Source organism: Chelonoidis abingdonii, chromosome 3 (assembly GCF_003597395.2).
Source record: "Chelonoidis abingdonii isolate Lonesome George chromosome 3, CheloAbing_2.0, whole genome shotgun sequence".
Taxonomy (NCBI): Eukaryota; Metazoa; Chordata; order Testudines; family Testudinidae; genus Chelonoidis; species Chelonoidis abingdonii.
This window is the reverse complement of record NC_133771.1, coordinates 152,777,078-152,795,292: the sequence shown is the minus strand read 5'-3', so window position 1 is coordinate 152,795,292 and position 18,215 is coordinate 152,777,078. Positions and strand designations below refer to the sequence as shown.

The 18,215-nt window shown below is 38.8% G+C and overlaps 1 protein-coding gene across 1 annotated transcript in view; it reads right to left on the bottom strand.

Annotated features, from left to right (window-relative positions):
- The window catches only part of BIRC6 (baculoviral IAP repeat containing 6), a 337,908-nt gene that overhangs the window by 113,269 nt on the left and 206,424 nt on the right, over positions 1-18,215 (bottom strand). The window contains 5 exon segments of the mRNA XM_075064579.1: positions 2,752-2,920; positions 5,456-5,620; positions 12,022-12,239; positions 15,203-15,503; positions 17,607-17,803. Coding sequence (XP_074920680.1) covers positions 2,752-2,920; positions 5,456-5,620; positions 12,022-12,239; positions 15,203-15,503; positions 17,607-17,803 — 1,050 coding nt within the window.

Below are 18,215 nucleotides of genomic sequence, written 5' to 3'. Positions count from 1 at the left end.
TTACGGATTTCATACAGGTCCCCTTTTTATTAACATCTCAAAAGCAAACCTTGATTGATATTTTGAGAGTGCAGACCTTCATGGCTGTTTTTCTAATCCAAAAATTAAAAAAATTTAGATAAAAGAGTTGTCTTATAAAATGCCTCCAATGAACATGTAACTAAAAAAGAAAGCAAAGAAGGTATATTAAAACACATCAGGAAAAATTCAAGTGTGTTCATTTGGACTTATTTGTTAAGTATAATGACGACAGATTTTTTTGTAAATTTAGTAAAAAATACAGTAAAATAAGGGTTGAGAATTTAGATACACAGAAGTTCCTTGTGAATTTTCAATATATGGTAGCAACTTAGTCATATATTTATATTTATGCATCCTTCCGTGAAAAAAAGAACCACCTCTCCTTTACTTCAGCCACTCCTTGACAATTTTTAAATTCACAGCCATGAAGTATATTGTTCTTATATATCCCTCCTTTCAACCTTCCAATATCCACAATTGGCAATAACCCAGCAACAGAACATCTGCTTAACTTCTTTAAGATTTCCCACCAGAGCCTTCCCACTCCCTCACGGGGTGGGGGAAGAAACAGGCCTCTCTGTATGGTCTGGTCAACAAACTTCGGATACTTGCTCTATTTCCAAAAGCCACATCTCCTTCATTCCTTCCTATCTGTATGAGCTGTGACACATTCATCCAGAACCTCTAATCAGTAACTTCTGCCCTTCATATGGTGCGGGACTTGCACAGAGCTTGGCCTCCCTGAATGACAACCTTATTCAGCCCCAGCAACTGCCCAGCAGGAGAAGCAGCTCATCGGTTGCTGCTGTCAGTCTCTCTCAGAGAAAAGCTGTGCCATATTTCACTGGTTCTGTGCTGAATTTTATTGGGTATTCTAAGGAAAGTGTAACACCTTGTACTGAATAAAAATTTCAATTAAAAGCTTGTTACAAGTAGGATTCTTAACTTCTTTTTAAATTGCTAACAGTACTAAGTGCCACTCAGCAAAATTGACATTTGGGCACAGGGTAGTAACTTTGCTCTACTCCATAGGAAATTTTAAAATTCCTTTCCAGAGATACAGAGCCCTGCAAGAACTGAGACAAAGATTTTTCAAAAATGGGTGCCAAAAGCAGACACCTATACAGGGATTTAGGACCCTAACTTTAGGCGCCTATTTTTGAAAATCTTGATCTGAATTATTAAATTGAAACTTAAGTCTATTCAAATAGCTTTTTTTCTGAATCTATTAATAAGTTAATATGCAGTATATTACAGAAGTTAATTTACAGAAGGAATAAACCACTTATTTTAAAAAGTCATTTATGGACAACATGGCCCACAGCTACAATTAACGAAACAACTTGTTCTCTCAGGCAAAACTAAGTAAGTTGTTTCAATGGAACATAAAACTAGTCGGCATCATTTTAGATAAGAAAAAATTCTAACTATCAAGATTAACACCATAACAGGACTTGCATTAGCCATAGTGTTTGAAATTAGCTACTCTGATTTATCTTAAATTTGAGCTGCAAGTTTGTAAATACTTGACCAGAGTCTTCTGGAAAATCAGATAATCCTACAGTGATGTGTAAAATACTCTGAAATATCCAGAGAAACATTCCTCACATTGTTCAAAATTTTTGTTGATTGAGGTTCTCTGAAGACATTTTTGGATTGCTTCAGCTCAAAATAACAGTTCCCCACCTACCACAGAGTATTTACAGAGCTATACAGCCTTTATTTTGTTCTATATATGCATGGTTTTGAAAAAACACTTGTAAAAAGTTATCTCCTATCCCATATGGTTTGTCTTTTGCCTCAAGGAATGAAATATTAACATGACACCCTGCAAGCTGTTTTCAAGCTCCAATGGAGATCCATAACATCTCTGACATCATAACAGAGGGAGCCAGCTATTGCAGCTTCAGGAGAACTAAACCAGAATTTTTTAAAAGGTACAGAATCATTCATGGCTGAATACCCACTCCCACTTTTAGAAAGTTCACAAGTAATGGTCGGGCTTACACATTTTCACAAAATGCCTATATGTTACCTTTAACCAGGATTTCTGGTTAATGCCAACAACTGGCACGTGTATGCACATTAACATTACGTCAACTATAAATTTCTCATTAACACCACACACTTAGGACAGAAAGATTAACAACTGTATACCAAAAGTCCACACTGCCATTTATACCCTTGGTTCACAGCATGAGGAGGCACAGAGGGCAGGGGTGAACCAACAAACACTGCAACAGAACGATTTCCACTCCCAGGAGCACATGTGCACCCATAATGAATATCCTTGGAACTAGCTCTGGAAGAATAGTAAGATACAAAATTGTCTGATAGAAATGTGATTTTTCAAGGTGATAGCATCTGTAAACAGATTTTTTTTAAAGTAGTTTTGAAAAAGGGATAATTTCAAACTACAAGAGTTTAAAACTCTACAAAATAGAGAGATCACATCAACAGCCACAGCAAACAAATTTCATTTCATAAGACTTACATAAATCTACCATAAAAGAGTAAAAATATGCTTTTTCATTTTTTTTAAATGTCAAAAATAACGCTGACGGAAATTTGCAGGGACTGTCTATTTTGTTCAAGTAGCATGAAATTCTCTTGCAAATGAATCTTTACATTTATCCTGATTTTGTCAATAGCAGCTCTCCTTTTCCACCAGGCTCATTTCAGAGAAAGAAGTGCAATATGCTTTAAACAAAAACCACAGCAGCACTTTACCTGAATCGTTACGGAGGTATGACGACATTGCTGGAATGAGACAAGACTGACTGAGTAGCTCTAACAGAACTGATGGAAGAGCATTGCTGTTTTGTCCTCTACCCTCATGGTTAGTCTGGGTCTCTCCATTTGATATGCTCCCTGCAGGATTTATGTAACTAGCAAGAACCTGAAAATTAAAATATATTGAGACGCTTAGTCAAAATCTTATGCATTTTAGAGGAAATAACTCAAATTGTCAATATCTACTTAATGGCTAGCTTGTTATTTTGCCTATTAAATGTTGGAAGTTACTCCTTCAAGCTCAAAGATGATTTAGATAGAATCCTATATAGAAATTACTAGATAACCATTTATTACTATTTTTGCTAAGCTAAGAAGGTAAAATAAGCATTAAATAAAGCCACTTCAAATTATTACACAAAAGTTTAGGTTTAAAAAACCCACTGAAAGCACTAAATTGCTAGACATATCTTTGTTGTGTGTCATTGGGGGAGTTCTGATACTCCTATTAGAATAGCTACCTTCTAAACACATCCTATCTCCAGTTTAATCCCATGATAAATCCAATTTGTAAATCATATGGCAAACAGTGAAGACAGTAAGAAGCATCTGCCCTCTCAACAATAAGATGCATAACCTGTTGGATCTTAGATGGTCAACAACAGAGAATACCTTAACCATCAACATCTAGCAGAGACTGCAACTTTTACTGTTAAATATAGACCTCACCAGTTACCTATACTTCCTCACTTCTGATGAGATTACTCCCTGCATGGGGCTAACCCTGAAGACTGCCTTTGATCTTTAGTCAGTGAATAATACAGCTGTCTTCTTCCTTGTTTGTGTAGTGAATTGTCTTGTAGGGAGCATGAAGCTTGTGTTCTATCATCTACAAGGACTTCAATTAGTTGCTTGGAAACTAACTGGAAACTATTGTTTACTTATTACATTTTATGTGGTTCAGGCCTGAGCCACACTAAAAACTGTCTCTCCCCTGTGCTCTGTCCCAGCAGTAAAGACTAGCAAAGGCATATGAGCTGACAGCTCCATGAGTTAAATTTGTACTGACTGCAGAGGTAGGATTTCTTATAAAAAGGGCCCTTGGCTCTGGAATTCAAGCATGAGCTTGTTGAATTTCATGGCTTGCTACTAGGCTTATTTAATAGTTTTTCTTTTTTTAATTTTTTTCTTCAATAAAAGATGCTTGATAGGAGACAGATTCTTTTGCATATGGACGTATAATAATGGTGATCTAAGAGTCCTTTAACTGACAATGTGGTAGTTTATGTATTTACATTATGCATTTTTCTTTTTCAGTACTTAAGAGTATAAATACATTTTATAAATGAAAAAAGGCAATATTTATATCAGTAGTTAAACTATATACTTTGTCAGAATATGCCATCAGCCTCAGGCCACTCAAACTTTTGCTCAGCTCTGAAGTAGCAATAAGCTCATTTCAGACAATCATAAATAAAATGTATATGGTTCAAGTTCAGTGGCATGCTGAACAAGCCCAGAGAAGAGAGAGGTGCCTGATGGGAAGACTGAATGGAGCCTTTTGAGATAAATCCCCTACGTCTGAACACATAGCCTTCTTGGACAATTTGGAGTAATAAAAAGAGACTTAAAAAAAATCAGTTACCCTTGCAAGTGGTGAAAAACAAGGAGGAAATCACAAACAAGCCTATTTGGCAAACTAGAAAGTAATCTGTTCCTAGTCTCCTAGGTCTACTTCTCTGATCATCTGCCTTTGCTTTTGCCTGGATGTCAATAGGTCTACATGGGAGTATAAAAGCACCACAGAAATCTCCTAGAATATTCTCGGTTCAGTGAACATTCAGAGCTGTCCATGTGCTCACAGCTAAGCACATCTGCTTCTGTGCTCTGTTCTTTTTATGGATCACTATGATAGAGGTTATAAACTTATAGGTGATCCTCCTCCTGGGGGGAGAGGGGGGGGGGTAACTCGGTGTTTATCATTTAAACTTGAGCTTCTTATGATCTCTTGCTAATTTATGTTTGCCACATTCACTGTATTACCTGGCTGAACAGAGACATGCTCTGTATACTCAAGTGACCCTGAAGGTCCTAAAGCATCAAACTCAAGTCTATAGAAGACCATGCTCTGCAACCTTCCTGACTTTGATAAAGTAATTGGTGTGTTATGATAACAAAGAAATACTCCCCATCCTGAAAGGCTGGCATGTGTTCTCATTTTTGGTGGTCAGGAACAAACCCCTCCCCCAATCATATAATCACAGGGCCATCCACCTTTGCTACAAATCTATTGTGCACATCAAGCTTACAATCTCCTGTTTTCAGCAGCTTAGCCTGCAAATGTCTAACAAAACAGCTGCACAATTAATTACTTGAGGTCACGGGTGTATTGCATCCATCTTTAAGCAAATAGCTTATTGGAATTTTCTGCTCCAACTGGTTCAGTCCTACATTTTCATAAATTCACATTTGTTATGAGAAAATCTAGACTTTTTTTAAGCCACAACACAGGAAAAATAAATTTTATTTTTTTTAAGTATAGGCTCACAAATGGCTGATGGGTGTTTCAGCCTAGTAAGTAAAACACTTCAAATACTGGAGTGAAAAGGGGTTAAGAATACAACTTTTTTACAGGCTTAACTATATTACCACCACATGCATGAATGCCTATATGGGTTATTTATACTTCACCATTCCGTACCTGCAGAAGACAGGTGACATGTTCTTCTTCCAGCCTTTGTTTAGTCAAAGCTTGTTCTACATCCCATCCGGAAGCAGTGGAGCCAGTTCCAAAGCCAGTACCCTTAGCCCAGTAGAGTTGCTGTTCTTCTGTTGATACACTGTTGTGCGTGCTTGACACCTGTGGCTAATAAAAACAAAAAGTGATTATAGATCATATTGTCCAGGTCCTTCACAATTCCTTCTATCCTTCAGGAAAGAAGGTTTTTTGTTGCTTTTTATTTACTTATTAAAACAAACTCATGGACATTGTGACACTGCACCCCATATTCTTCACAGTGACTTTATTATATGATATGATGATGACATAATTATGATGTATTTTATGAAAGATAAGCCATGTAAGGTGTCTTTGGAAAAGTTATGATTTGCTGAATATGATTATCCTATTTGTAAGCATGTATCATTTTTGCATCTGAAGTTATGCATATTGACTATGTGTCTGTAGTTCAAAAGTAGTTACACCTGAGTAACGCCCATTAGATAAGATGCTTTCAGTCTAGATAATGTGTGGGGAAGAACCTATTCAGGGCATTGGGCCATTAGGAAAAAACAATAGGCCTTAGGAGAAGTTTAATCTCCCACCTGGGAAGCCTTCCTGAAAAGGCTACAGACAGCCTCCAAGTAATGTCTGCTATGACTCTACAAGGACATGTGATGAGACCAGTCTCCAAACTTCTCTTGAAAAATACTGACATCCCAAGATGATTGGTCTGGGAAATAAGCTTTGAAACAAAGGGTTCCCGCCCTATGCAAAAGCTATATAAGGCAGGGAGTGGCATCATCTGTGGTTCTTCATTTCTCACACAAGGAGATTCCTGGAAACACCTGAGGAACAAAGACTGAACTGGGGGAAAGTGCTGGACCCAGGCTAAAGGGATTTTTAGCCTGTGAATGGAATACCTGGGGATTCCAAGCTATAAAGCTAGTACAACTTGCCCTGTAAGAATTTGCAGCCTGCTTGTATCATCTCTTAGGGTGAGAATCTGCTATTCATATCCAATCAATTTAGCACATTAAGCTTAGTTTGCATTTTTGTTTATTTGCTAGGTAATCTGCTTTGATCTGTTTGCTATCACTTAAAATCTATCTTTCGTAGTTAAAACACTTGTTTTTGTTTTATCTAAACCAGTGAGTTAGAGTGAAGTGTATGGGAATCTTCGCTTAGAGGCAAAAGGCTGTTGCATATTCCTCTCCACATTGAGGGAGGGGACAAATTTTATGAGCTTACCCTGTACAGCTCCCTGTGCAGCGCAAGATGGTATAATTTGGGCTTTATACTCCAGAGGGGGAGCTGGGAGTTGCCTTAGCTGTAGCCTTCCTATGCAGAGGCTGGTCAGAGAGCCTGCATGTAACTGCAGCTGGGTGTCCCCCTACCTGTACATATGCTGCGGAAAGTGCAGGTTGGAGGGTTTGGCAGTTTGTCACAGCAGTACAGTGTGAGAGGGAGCTCAGGTGGGTGGGTCAGAAGAGCTCAGTGGTACCCCAGTTCCAGGTGGCACCCCGCGGGGAACCTGTCACAAACAAACATCCACTGGAATTCAACCCCCAGGACAGGAAAGACTCTGCAACACATGTGGATTTCTAGTACAGAACCAGGAATGTACTAGGAATCCCTAATTAGGATCATGTTAAACGATGCAGCTCTACAACCAGCACTAAAATCTAGCTAAGTTTAATGAAAATTATAATTATTAGACAAATTTGGATGGAAAATAAAATGTAATTTCAGATCTTTCTGCAGGCTGCTAAGACTTGGACTATGAAACTACATGGATTAACTGTGAATAAACTTGCTAAAGTAGTAAAAGAATTATGGAACGGTTGAGGCATAAGCCTATAAATCAGGAGAAACAGGTTATATTCCCAGCTCTGCCAGAAAATTCATATGCGGCCCAAGTTACTTAAACTCAATGGCATCTCAGTTTCTACTCCAGTAAAATGGGGATAATACTTCCTGATCTTGGAGTGTCATGACATTTATTTCACTAACTTTTCTGAGGTGCTCAGATTGCTTATTCTTATGGTGCTCATCACTGCATTTAAATAATAAAATAAATTTAATAGCAGAGTAGCATTAGATTAGTAAACTGTTTTAACATGTGTTAAAATATTCTGGTGCCTGTGTTAAATTTAAAAGATAGCTGCCAGATCTTAGATGAAACATCATATATAGAAGATAAGAACTCTGAAAATTCCAACTGATGCCTAAAGTTATGCACCTAAACAGGTGACCTGCTTTTCAGATATACAGAGCACTCACAGGTCTCATTAGAATTACTGAGAGCTTTGGGTAATGAGCACTTCTGAAAAGCAGGTCACTTATTTAGGTGCCTAATGTCAGGCACCCCATACTGAAAATTTTGGCCTATGCCAAAAACTGGAGATGACTTAATTTTCTCTTCTGATTTTCACCTTTTGCGTTGTTTCAGGTAAAGTAAAGAGAATGAGGAAATAAAGCTGTTAAACTATTTGTTATTAAAAAGCAAATACCACTCACGTAACATTAAAATACATAAACAGATTGAATTACAAGTTTTGAATTGGAAAAAACAATAAGTAAAAAATATATTTACTACGCATCTTAGAAATCTTTTTTTACTGCTAGAAAAGGAAAAGCAGTAACATTTAAAATTATAACATTTTTACACTACATAAATATATCATTATGGCCTTTGCAATAATATATTGGCAATGCTTTGCATTCATGATTTTAGTTTTAAAGCCAAACCTAAAGTCACTTTAATAGTAAAACTACAACGTGCCCAAACTCATGAAGATGTAACTATAGTTGAATATGCTGTCTCTTTGGACCTGAGCACTTCAGGAGAGCCCTCACCTCAGGAATATAGGCTTCAGTACAGGCTTGGTGAAGCTCTCATTTTTAAAAAAAATCATCACAGGAAGGGGTGGGAAAGCATACAGCATGTCATCTACGTGAGGGCACCTGCTCCTACTGAAGGAGAATCCACTTCGCTGGTGAAACAGTGCTCTAGTTTCATAGATTCATAGACTCTAGGACTGGAAAGGACCTCAAGAGGTCATCGAGTCCAGTCCCCTGCCCTCATGGCAGGACCAAATACTACCTAGACCATCCCTGATAGACATTTATCTAACCTACTCTTAAATATCTCCAGAGATGGAGATTCCACAACTCCTAAGGCAATTTATCTCCATTTGTTTAAACTACCCTGACAGTTAGGAACTTTTCCTAATGTCCAACCTAAATCTCCCTTGCTGCAGTGTTCAGCCCATTGCTTCTCTCGTTCTATCATTAGAGGCTAAGGTGAACAATTTTCCTCCTCCTGATGACCCTTTAGATACCTAAAAACTGCTATCATGTCCCCTCTCGGTCTTCTCTTTTGCAAACTAAAGAAACCCAGTTCTTTCAGCCTTCCTTCATAGGTCAGTTCTCAAGACCTTTAATCATCTTGTTGCTCTTCTCTGGACCTCTCCAATTCTCCACATCTTCTTGAATGCGGTGCCCAGAACTGGACACAATACTGCCAGTTGAGGCCTAACCAGCGCAGAGTAGAGCGGAAGAATGATCTCGTGTCTTGTTTACAACACCACCTGTTAATGCATCCCAGAATCACGTTTGCCTTTTTCTTGCAACAGTAATCACACTGTTGACTCAATTATTTAGCTTGTGAGTCCACTATTGACCCCTAGATCTTTCTGCCATACTCCTTCCTAGACAGTCTCTTCCCATTCTGTATGTGTGAAACTGATTGTTCCTTCCTAAGTGGAGCACTTTGCATTTGTCTTTATTGAACTTCATTCGGTTTACCTCAGACCATTTCTCCAATTTGTCCATTTGTGATTTGCGAGGGAGGTCTACTTCTAGGTGTCTGAATTGCTGGCTCACTAGTTCAAAGATTTCCTAATTCAGATGCCGTACAGAATCGTTGGTGGGATAGCTACTCAGCCAATCCTACCCTGAATCCATAAGTATGCTGTATGTGCACTGCTTTGAGTGATAATATACTGTTCTCTGCCCAGGACAATTTCCCTTGCTTCTGAGAGGAGCTGTGAGCGTCTAATTCCATCAATTGTTCAGAAATATGACCATGGTGGAGGGATCAGACTGAACCAAAACATGCTCGCCCCCAAGGTAGTAGTGATAAAAACTTTGTAGTGCATTCATTTCTTTGGACTCTAGAAAGTGGATACTTTTCCATGTGGCATTCTCTACATATGACTATCTTGTTTTCCAGGTGTGATCCCCACCTAGCAAGACAGGCATTTGTTGCAAAAGTGAAATGGTTGGACTTTCAATAGGTTTTCTTGTCCTCAACACCATGCTTTGAGCATCTCTAGCTTCTCCATGCCAGAAGCTTGAAGTGGACGACAGGGAATGGATCACTTGATGATTACCTGTTCTGTTCATTCCTTCTGAAGAACCTGCCATTGGCCATTGTCAGAAGACAGGATACTGGGCTAGACGGACCATTGGTCTGACCCAGCATGGCCGTTCTTATGTTTGGTTCACCAACATTCAGAGGGAAATAAAAACATTGTCCCTTTCAGTACTAGTGCACGATTTTGCATTGTATCTGGTGTGTGGGTTTAGACCCTAAGCAGTAATTTTTGGAGAATTCATTTACTTAGCTGCTGCTCTGGATGCAGGTTTGATTAAGGTATCATTTAGAAATGGTGAGCACTTCTGGACCAAAGACTTGCTAAGATTATTACTAGCATCACTGTGAAAACCCCTGGCAGCTGAAGATGGATCAAAAAGGCATGGTCTTGTGCTAGAAGTGCAAGGTTATACATTTCAGAAAGCTGCCATGACAAGATTGTACGGTAATGCGGAGACAGACATCTACCAGCTCAATACACATGGAAGTCTTTTGGTTATAGAACAACTATGACTGATCCTAGGGTTACTATCCAGAATCCTGCCTTCCTTACTCATTTATTTAGTTACTTCACATCAACGATCACTCTGATAAATTCTGTATATTTTGGATTATAAAGAATATATCGGTGTACATTTATTCTAAGGGAACTGGTTCTACAGCTCTCAGCTCCAGGAAGGGAGCTCCCATTTTCAATAAGATATGGTATAGCACAAGTAACGACACTGGTGAGTGGATTAAAACAGATGAGATGGAGCCTTGTGTGCAGCCAGTTGTAATTGACAGGCTGCATTACGCACTTCTGAGGTTGAGTGGAGACTTACTGCTAAAATATTCTGCTACCTGGTCTGATATTGGGCTTACAGCCCATGACCAATGTGAGCTGAGCTATTTCTGGGAGAAGGCTAACATTAACTCTACCTGATTCATAAACATCAGTTCTACTATTTCTCTCTAGAATAGGCTGTGTCCCTTCACTAGTATTTCTGATTGGTGTAGGAACGGAAGAACAGCTGTGCCTGTTAGGTACCTCAGTCTCTTCCCAGGAGAGCGAGAGCGAGAGAGTCTTTCAAACTGTAGTGATTCTTGACAGTCTTCTCCAGTTTTGTTTCCTTCCATAGAACAGAAAACCCCTGAACATGTAAGTGCAACCTTAATTCGATCCCCTTGTGTGTATACATTAAGATACAGTCTGACTACATGATCAAATACTAGTTTTCTTCCCACAGGATGCCTGCCTCATTCAGAGCACAGGAATGGACAATACTTAGAATTAACTGGATTGTGCAGTGAATGAGTCTGTTAGAGACTCCCCTCACCTACTTCACTTGTGATGCTGGACAAGTCACTCAAGGAACATCTGTAAAAAGGTTTTAACTGTGTGCGACTCATTTTCTATTTGCCAAATTTGGGATACCTGAGCATGATTTGTGGGAGTGCTGAGCTCTCACAATTGTAACTTAAGTCAGTGGGAGCTGTGCTTTGACCATATTAACTACTATAAAATACTAAGTTTTCTGAAAATTCAGGCTCTAGGTCCTTTGGGTTTAATCTCACTGTGCCTCACTCTGCATCTCTAAAACAGGGATAAAAAAGCACTTTACCCTATCACTGAGTTATAAAGATGAATTCACTAAGGTTTATGAACCACTTATTGAAGAATGAAAACCACTTAATGAATAATTCTGTATTCAGTGTAGGGTTGGATGGTGAGACACATATTGCCTAGTGAGGATAAAAATATTGAACAGCTACACACTGACCATCTTGAGCACTGAATGAGGCAGGAGTCCTGTGGAAAAAATAATATGAGATCATGTAATTAAAGACTGCATCATAACACAAATTAAAGGCTGCATGGGCAACCTAACTTTTCCGTGTCTGACTGCAATCTTTACATTGTTAAAGTAAATTTATTTTTAAATGTAATAAGCCTTTTAAGGTTATTACAGGGCACTGAAATATGTAAGCAGCAGTTTAGCAAGGACTTTCAAATTACTTTTGCAGTTCACTTGAATTCAAGTTCTCAAGAATTCACTTTAAAGAGCTACAGAACATTAGATTGAGAAAGATGCGTGATGCTACCCCAGCAACAAGACTTTCCTAGTTACTAGGTCACTGGAGCTTACTGCAGCTAAGTACGTCACTAACCAGAAGCTAAACTTACCTCTGACTGGTTGGGACTAGAGTTGGGCACTCTCGGGGCATGGTGGCTTAGAGCAGATAGACACGCAAGTATAAGATGCACCGCCCCAATTTCTAGTGCCATGCGCCTAAGGAGCACGCCATCATCAGTAGTCAATGGTGTGGTGCTGAACAAACTGCGCAGCACATGAAATGGAAGAGTTGGAAGCACATTAGCCGAAGGGGACTGCAGGATATGACCTAGGTTGAGAAAGTATAAAAATATGAAATATTTTCTTTTAACAGTTCAGCACATAAATGTTCATCTTCGCAATGATTTATTGAAAATATCCACTATATTTTTGAACATATTAAGTCTTCAGCAGAATGTATTATTTTATTCCAGGCTTCTTTTTAGCCAAACTTCTGGTGGGAGACATGGGCAAGAGATATGAACTGGTTTCCTTTATGGACTAGGCTGAGACCAATAAACGCATATAATTTGTGATTAAAAACAAGATTTAAACCCTTATCTCCAACGGTGAAAAGCTAGTTCATTAACAACTCTCCCACTTCACTAAATTACATATTTGGCCATATTTTTTACTGCAAGATTAGATTACTCTGTAAAGTTTGAAGAAAGGTTATACAAACAGTTCCCCACCAGAAAGCCAGTGAGAAAAACCTCTCCACTTTTATCAACATATTTTTAATGCTAGGATAAACTTTGCAATGACACAAACTGTAATGTCGTTCATGAGGTGAGTATACAATGAAACAGTGTAACGATTCAATACATTTTCACTATAGGACATTAAAACTAAAATTATGTTTTATTGGATAGAACAAAACTCACATTGGTTATTTTATTTTTAAAGTTAGCCCTACTGTATCAAGGGTGGAGAAGAGGATAATGATCCATAAAATCATAGTGTAACAATATTCTCGCCTGTTAATAAGATGTACATAGTTAAAACTGTCCAATTTTCTGTACTCTTCTGCTCTATTTGACTCAGTAAAGTGATTCTCTTGAGATTTTTGCTTTAAAAAAAATCACAAAATACACAAACTTATCAAAACATCTAACTTTTCTTTCTAAAGGAACAAAACAGACTGTTTTCTAAAAGAAGGTTTTATTACCCCATGAGAGCAAGAAGTCCCACGACTGCTGTCTATATGACAAGTATTTATGCTCATTTTCTATAGGCTCCCAAAATCTATACATACACCAAGCCACAAGCGGATGGTAGAAAAACCAACTGGGAGAACACAGATACACTATTTGCCTCTGAGGCGCGTTTAAATGGTAATTATTTTGGGCCATATATGGATTTGTAGCTCTAGATCTTTACATTATGTAAAAGAAGCAGGCTAGACATGAGATCTGAATGGTTCTCCAGTCAGTTTACTACCCAAATCTGAAGTAAAATACCCAGATATCAAATTTCATTTGTTATTTGGCTCACTTTGTCTCCCACAGTGTGCACAAGCTTACAGAAAAAGGACACAAAATTAAGAGGCAAACAAATGCCAAAGTTCATGGGACTAGCTGAGCAAATTGGGAAGTTTATTGCCCCTCCCTCTTGGTTTTTGCAGAGGTTCTAAACTAGGGTGGATGTTCTAGGGTGCACCGGTACCCCCTTAGGGCATTTAACCAATTTATGAATGGAGGAACAGGTTCTTGTTTTGACACTAGAGGTATCTAGGGGCCTAGCCTTTGGAAAGGGATAAATGTCTGGTTAATTAAACATGAAAGGACCAGGTCCCCCTCAGAAAAAAGGTGGCCAAGGTATTTGAGCTGAGAAATTTGTTTGTTTTCATCAGGCTACCAGTGGGTGAAGGAGATCAAGAAAAACATTTGCTACAGCTTCTATTCGTAGTCTTAAGGCCAATTTTATTAGTACTGACCAGATTCATTGTGTGTGTTACCAACAAAAAAAAAAAAAAAAAAAAAAATCTCACTGGTCTGGCCTACACAAAATTCAGAGTTTAAATCCAGAATGGCCCATTAGATCATTACTATATTTTTAGATAATCTAGCCTGATGATCTGTATATCACAGGCCCTTAAATTTTACCCAGCTCCTCCTGTGCTGAGCCCAATAACTTGTGTTTGGCTAAAGCATATCTTCCAGACAGGCACTCAGTCTTGCTATATAGAAATCAAAAATTGGAGCACTCACCACTTCCACTGGTAGTATGTTCCAATGGTTCATCACCCTCAAAGTTAAAATGTTAAGTGTGCCTTATTTCCAATTTGAATGTGTCAGGCTTCAGCTTCCAGCCATTGGTTTTTATTATGCATGTCTCAGCTAGACTGAAAACCCTTTTAGTACCCAGTGTTTACTCCCTGTGAAAGTATTTACACATGATCAGGTCACCTCTCAATCTTCTGTCTGATAAGCTAAACAGATTGAACTCTAATTCTCTCACTGCAAAGGCATTTTCTCCAGGCCTGAATCATTTTTGTGTCTCTTCTGCCTCCTCTCTGATTTTTCAACATCCTTTTCAAAGTATGGACACCAAAACTATATGCAGTATTGGTCTCAGCAACCCTACACAGAAGTAAAAAATCACATCCCTAGTCTATTCACTATTCCCCCGTTTATACATCCAAGCATCACATTAGCCCTTTATGCTACAGAAATGCATTGGGAGCTCATGCTGAGCTGCTTGTCCAGTATGATCTTAAATTCATTTCAGAGCTACTCCTTTCCAGGATAGAGCCCTCCAGTCTGTAGTATGGCCTGCATTCCTTGCTCCTAGACATATAACTTTGCATTTGGCTGTATTAAAAACACATTTTCTTTAAATGGGTCCAGTTTACAAAGTGCTCCAGATTGCTCTATATGACTGACCCCACCTTCATCATTATATGCCATTCTGCAATACTGTGTCATTCACAAAGTTTAATTAGCAGTTACTTGATATTTACTTCCAGATCATGGATGAAAATGTTGAGTTGAACTGGGCCTGATCTTCATGAAACCCCACTAGAAACACCCTTATTTGATGATGATTCTCTATGACAACTATTTTAAAATCTGTCAGCCCAGTGTTAAATTTTCTTATATGATCCAGGATGTGGTTAAGATTGCGTTCTTCACAAACTACACAAAGCAATTCCAGCCTCCTTCTAAAGCATCACATTGTAAATACACTTAAATGTAAGTTAAAACAATTTAGCAGTGTTCTACAAATAAACATAGTAGTTATAGCACATACTTCCTTCACCATCATCTGTAACTCCCAACACCAATCTAAGCAGACACTGGGCATGTTTCCTCTCTTTTAATAGCACCTCTGCATAGCCAGGGAGACGAAGAAATAATCCAAAGGCAGCCAAAGAATGAGCTGGTATGGGAGACATAGTTTGCACTGTTGATTTGATGGGTGGAGGCTCGGCAGCAATTGTTTCTGGGGCTTCGTAAACTAGTTCTCCTGATTGCTCAATGGTAACCCATTCAAACTGATCACTGTCCTTCTGCTTCTCTTGTGTAGTGGATGTAACTACTGGAGCACTCACCTTCAAAAACAACAAAAAAGTTAATACAATCCTTGGAAGTAGTCATCATTTAGGGTCATTTCTTGCAGCACACAATTTTATTACAGTTAGAATTAGGGTTTAAGGAACATACAATTTTTATACATATATATAGGAATATATATATGTAGGAAACCTGCTTAGGTTATGAAATCTGAGGAGATTATAGCCTGATGTAGTACTGGCCACGGGCAATACATGTAGTACAATATACTACAAAGAAACTGAAGAGATTACTTGCATAGTTTTTACATAATTTTCTTACCTCAGAGGAAATTTGGTTAGTGTTAATATTTGTAAGGTTTCAAGTTTAACCTTCTCATCTCTCAGAGAGGCACTAAACAGTTTTCCTTTCACTCTCCTTTGGTCTGATTAGGCATTTCTAATACCACTTAGGTTGGAGGCCTAATCAGAGAAAAAACTAAGCGAGCATGTCCCATGCTCCTACAAATTACTACATTACCCCTTCTATATAGATTCTGTGAAGCTCATGCCTTGCTGTAGAGGTAAAATGACCCACTGTCAACTGCTTTACATAGAATCATTCTTGATCACAGTTTGAGGGAAACAGTAACTCTTTAAGGAAGTTTTAATAAAACTAAGTTAGACAAACTAAGGCTGTTCCAGAGAATAACCTGACTTCTTACAAAAATGTTTTACATACTTTTTTCCTATTAAAATCTTTGAGTTTATGAGCATTCCCCTCTCAATTAATTTCACTTTGACCACTGATGTGTATGGGTAAGACCTTTCTTTTCTATTACAGGACAAAAGGAAGCACTGGGATCTGGTACGAACCTAAGGAACGTTTTGTGATGTCAGTACATTGACACATGGAAGTAAACATCTCCAAAAATTGAGGGCAACATACCAGCCTCCAGGACCCCTGGAGGTGGAATAATGGATGCCAGGGTGACCATACAGAACTTTATTATTTTTGAGATAGTTGTTGAGTTGATGCAAGTTTAAAATAGGCCTGCAAACTCCCTTGGCTTTCAGGATTAGGATTAACAGGAGTAGAAACCCTTCCCTCTTAAATTCTGCAGAACCTCCATTACTGATCCCACCGAAAGGACAGATTGCAGCTTCTGGACCAGACGTTCTTCCTGACAGGGGTCCCTGAAGAGGGAAGGGGAGGGAGACTGGGAAGGATGGGTAGAAATAAACTGGAAGGTATATCACATTTCTACAGTGCTCAACACCGAATGGTCCCTGGTGATACATGACCAAGCACTGAGGAAGTGGGAAAGGTGGTTTGCAAACAAAGGAAAAATGGGGTATGGCATCATGGGAACTGGTACAGTGTCCTCTAGTATCCCATCAGAATGTCTGCTTAGAACCACCTGGATGTCTAGGTTGGGCAGGCTTTGTTGGAGAGATAGAAGGGGGAAGTGGTCTATGCCTATAACCCCTATTCCTTTTTCTCTGCAGGTTCTGACTGCTAGTTGGGGCCAGTATCAGAGGGGTTGTTGAGGCCTATAGTGATTCTTGGAAGAGGCTGGGGTATACATCCCAAGGGACTTTAGGGTCACCCTTGAGTCCTTTAGCCCATGGAGCTTCGTGACTGTCTGCTTCGAAAAGAGCAAGGATCCCAAAAGGGCAGGACTTGTACAGTTGGTTGGACCTTATACAGAAGTCCAGAAGACTGCAGCCAGGAACTCCAACACAAGGCCACTGCCGAACCTATGGACCTGGCAGTCGAGTCAACTACATCCACAGCAGCCTGTAATGAGACCCTTCCCACCGATTTTCCTTCATCTACTAGCAAGAAGAACTCTGCATCTCCATCACACTAAAACTGCATTTGGATCCCCAATGAGTAATTTACCATTTTATATCCTATTCAGAACTTCTCACTGAGGAAAAATTCCTAACTTCAAAGGGAGTAGATTTTAATGAGGATATTTAATTAGCAAAGCTGGAGAAAATTTCACAACATTTAATCAATCAAATGCAAGGTATAATTCATAGGATGATTTTTAACTCTTAGAAAACAAACCAAACCATACAGAAAATATTTGGAAACCACTATAGTAAGGAAAAAAACTAGTACACAAATCTAGACAATCAAACTGTTTGACTTACTTGTTGAATTACATCTGGATAAAGCATAGGAAGTCTCTCTGCAATGAGGGCCAACCCACCCATTCCTGCAAAAACTTGTAATGGAGACTGAATGGGACACGTTTCAAGAAAAGATTCATCCAGCACTGCATCCATACTCTCATCGCCTGGAGTGACTGCTTCCTCTTCAGGACAGGACCCCAGTAAGTCTGCATGTTCTATTGGAGGGGGTGGGGGAAGAAAGGAAGAACCAAACCATTAAATGGAATGGTATCTTAAACATTAGAATGTTTACTTTTTCTCCTCCACTCAGGAAAGAAGAACATTTAAACACTTCAACTATTCAGTATTTGCTGAAGAAATAACTATAAGTCTTCAAGGGGGTTAAACACATCAGTATAAGAAAAGCAACAGGAAATCCATCTTCTCTTTTGGTAAAACCAAAACAATATAAAATATTAAGAACAATCTAATTTCCATTGCCAGTCAAATCAGGTTATTTGACCGTGGACTCATAAGATATGGACCCACAGAAAAAAGAAATTTAGTTCATTTAGTGAGAGTTATGATCTCCCAGTCAGGAGAAGATCTTGGTGGTGCCACCGCAAAATGCAAACTCCAAAATTTTAG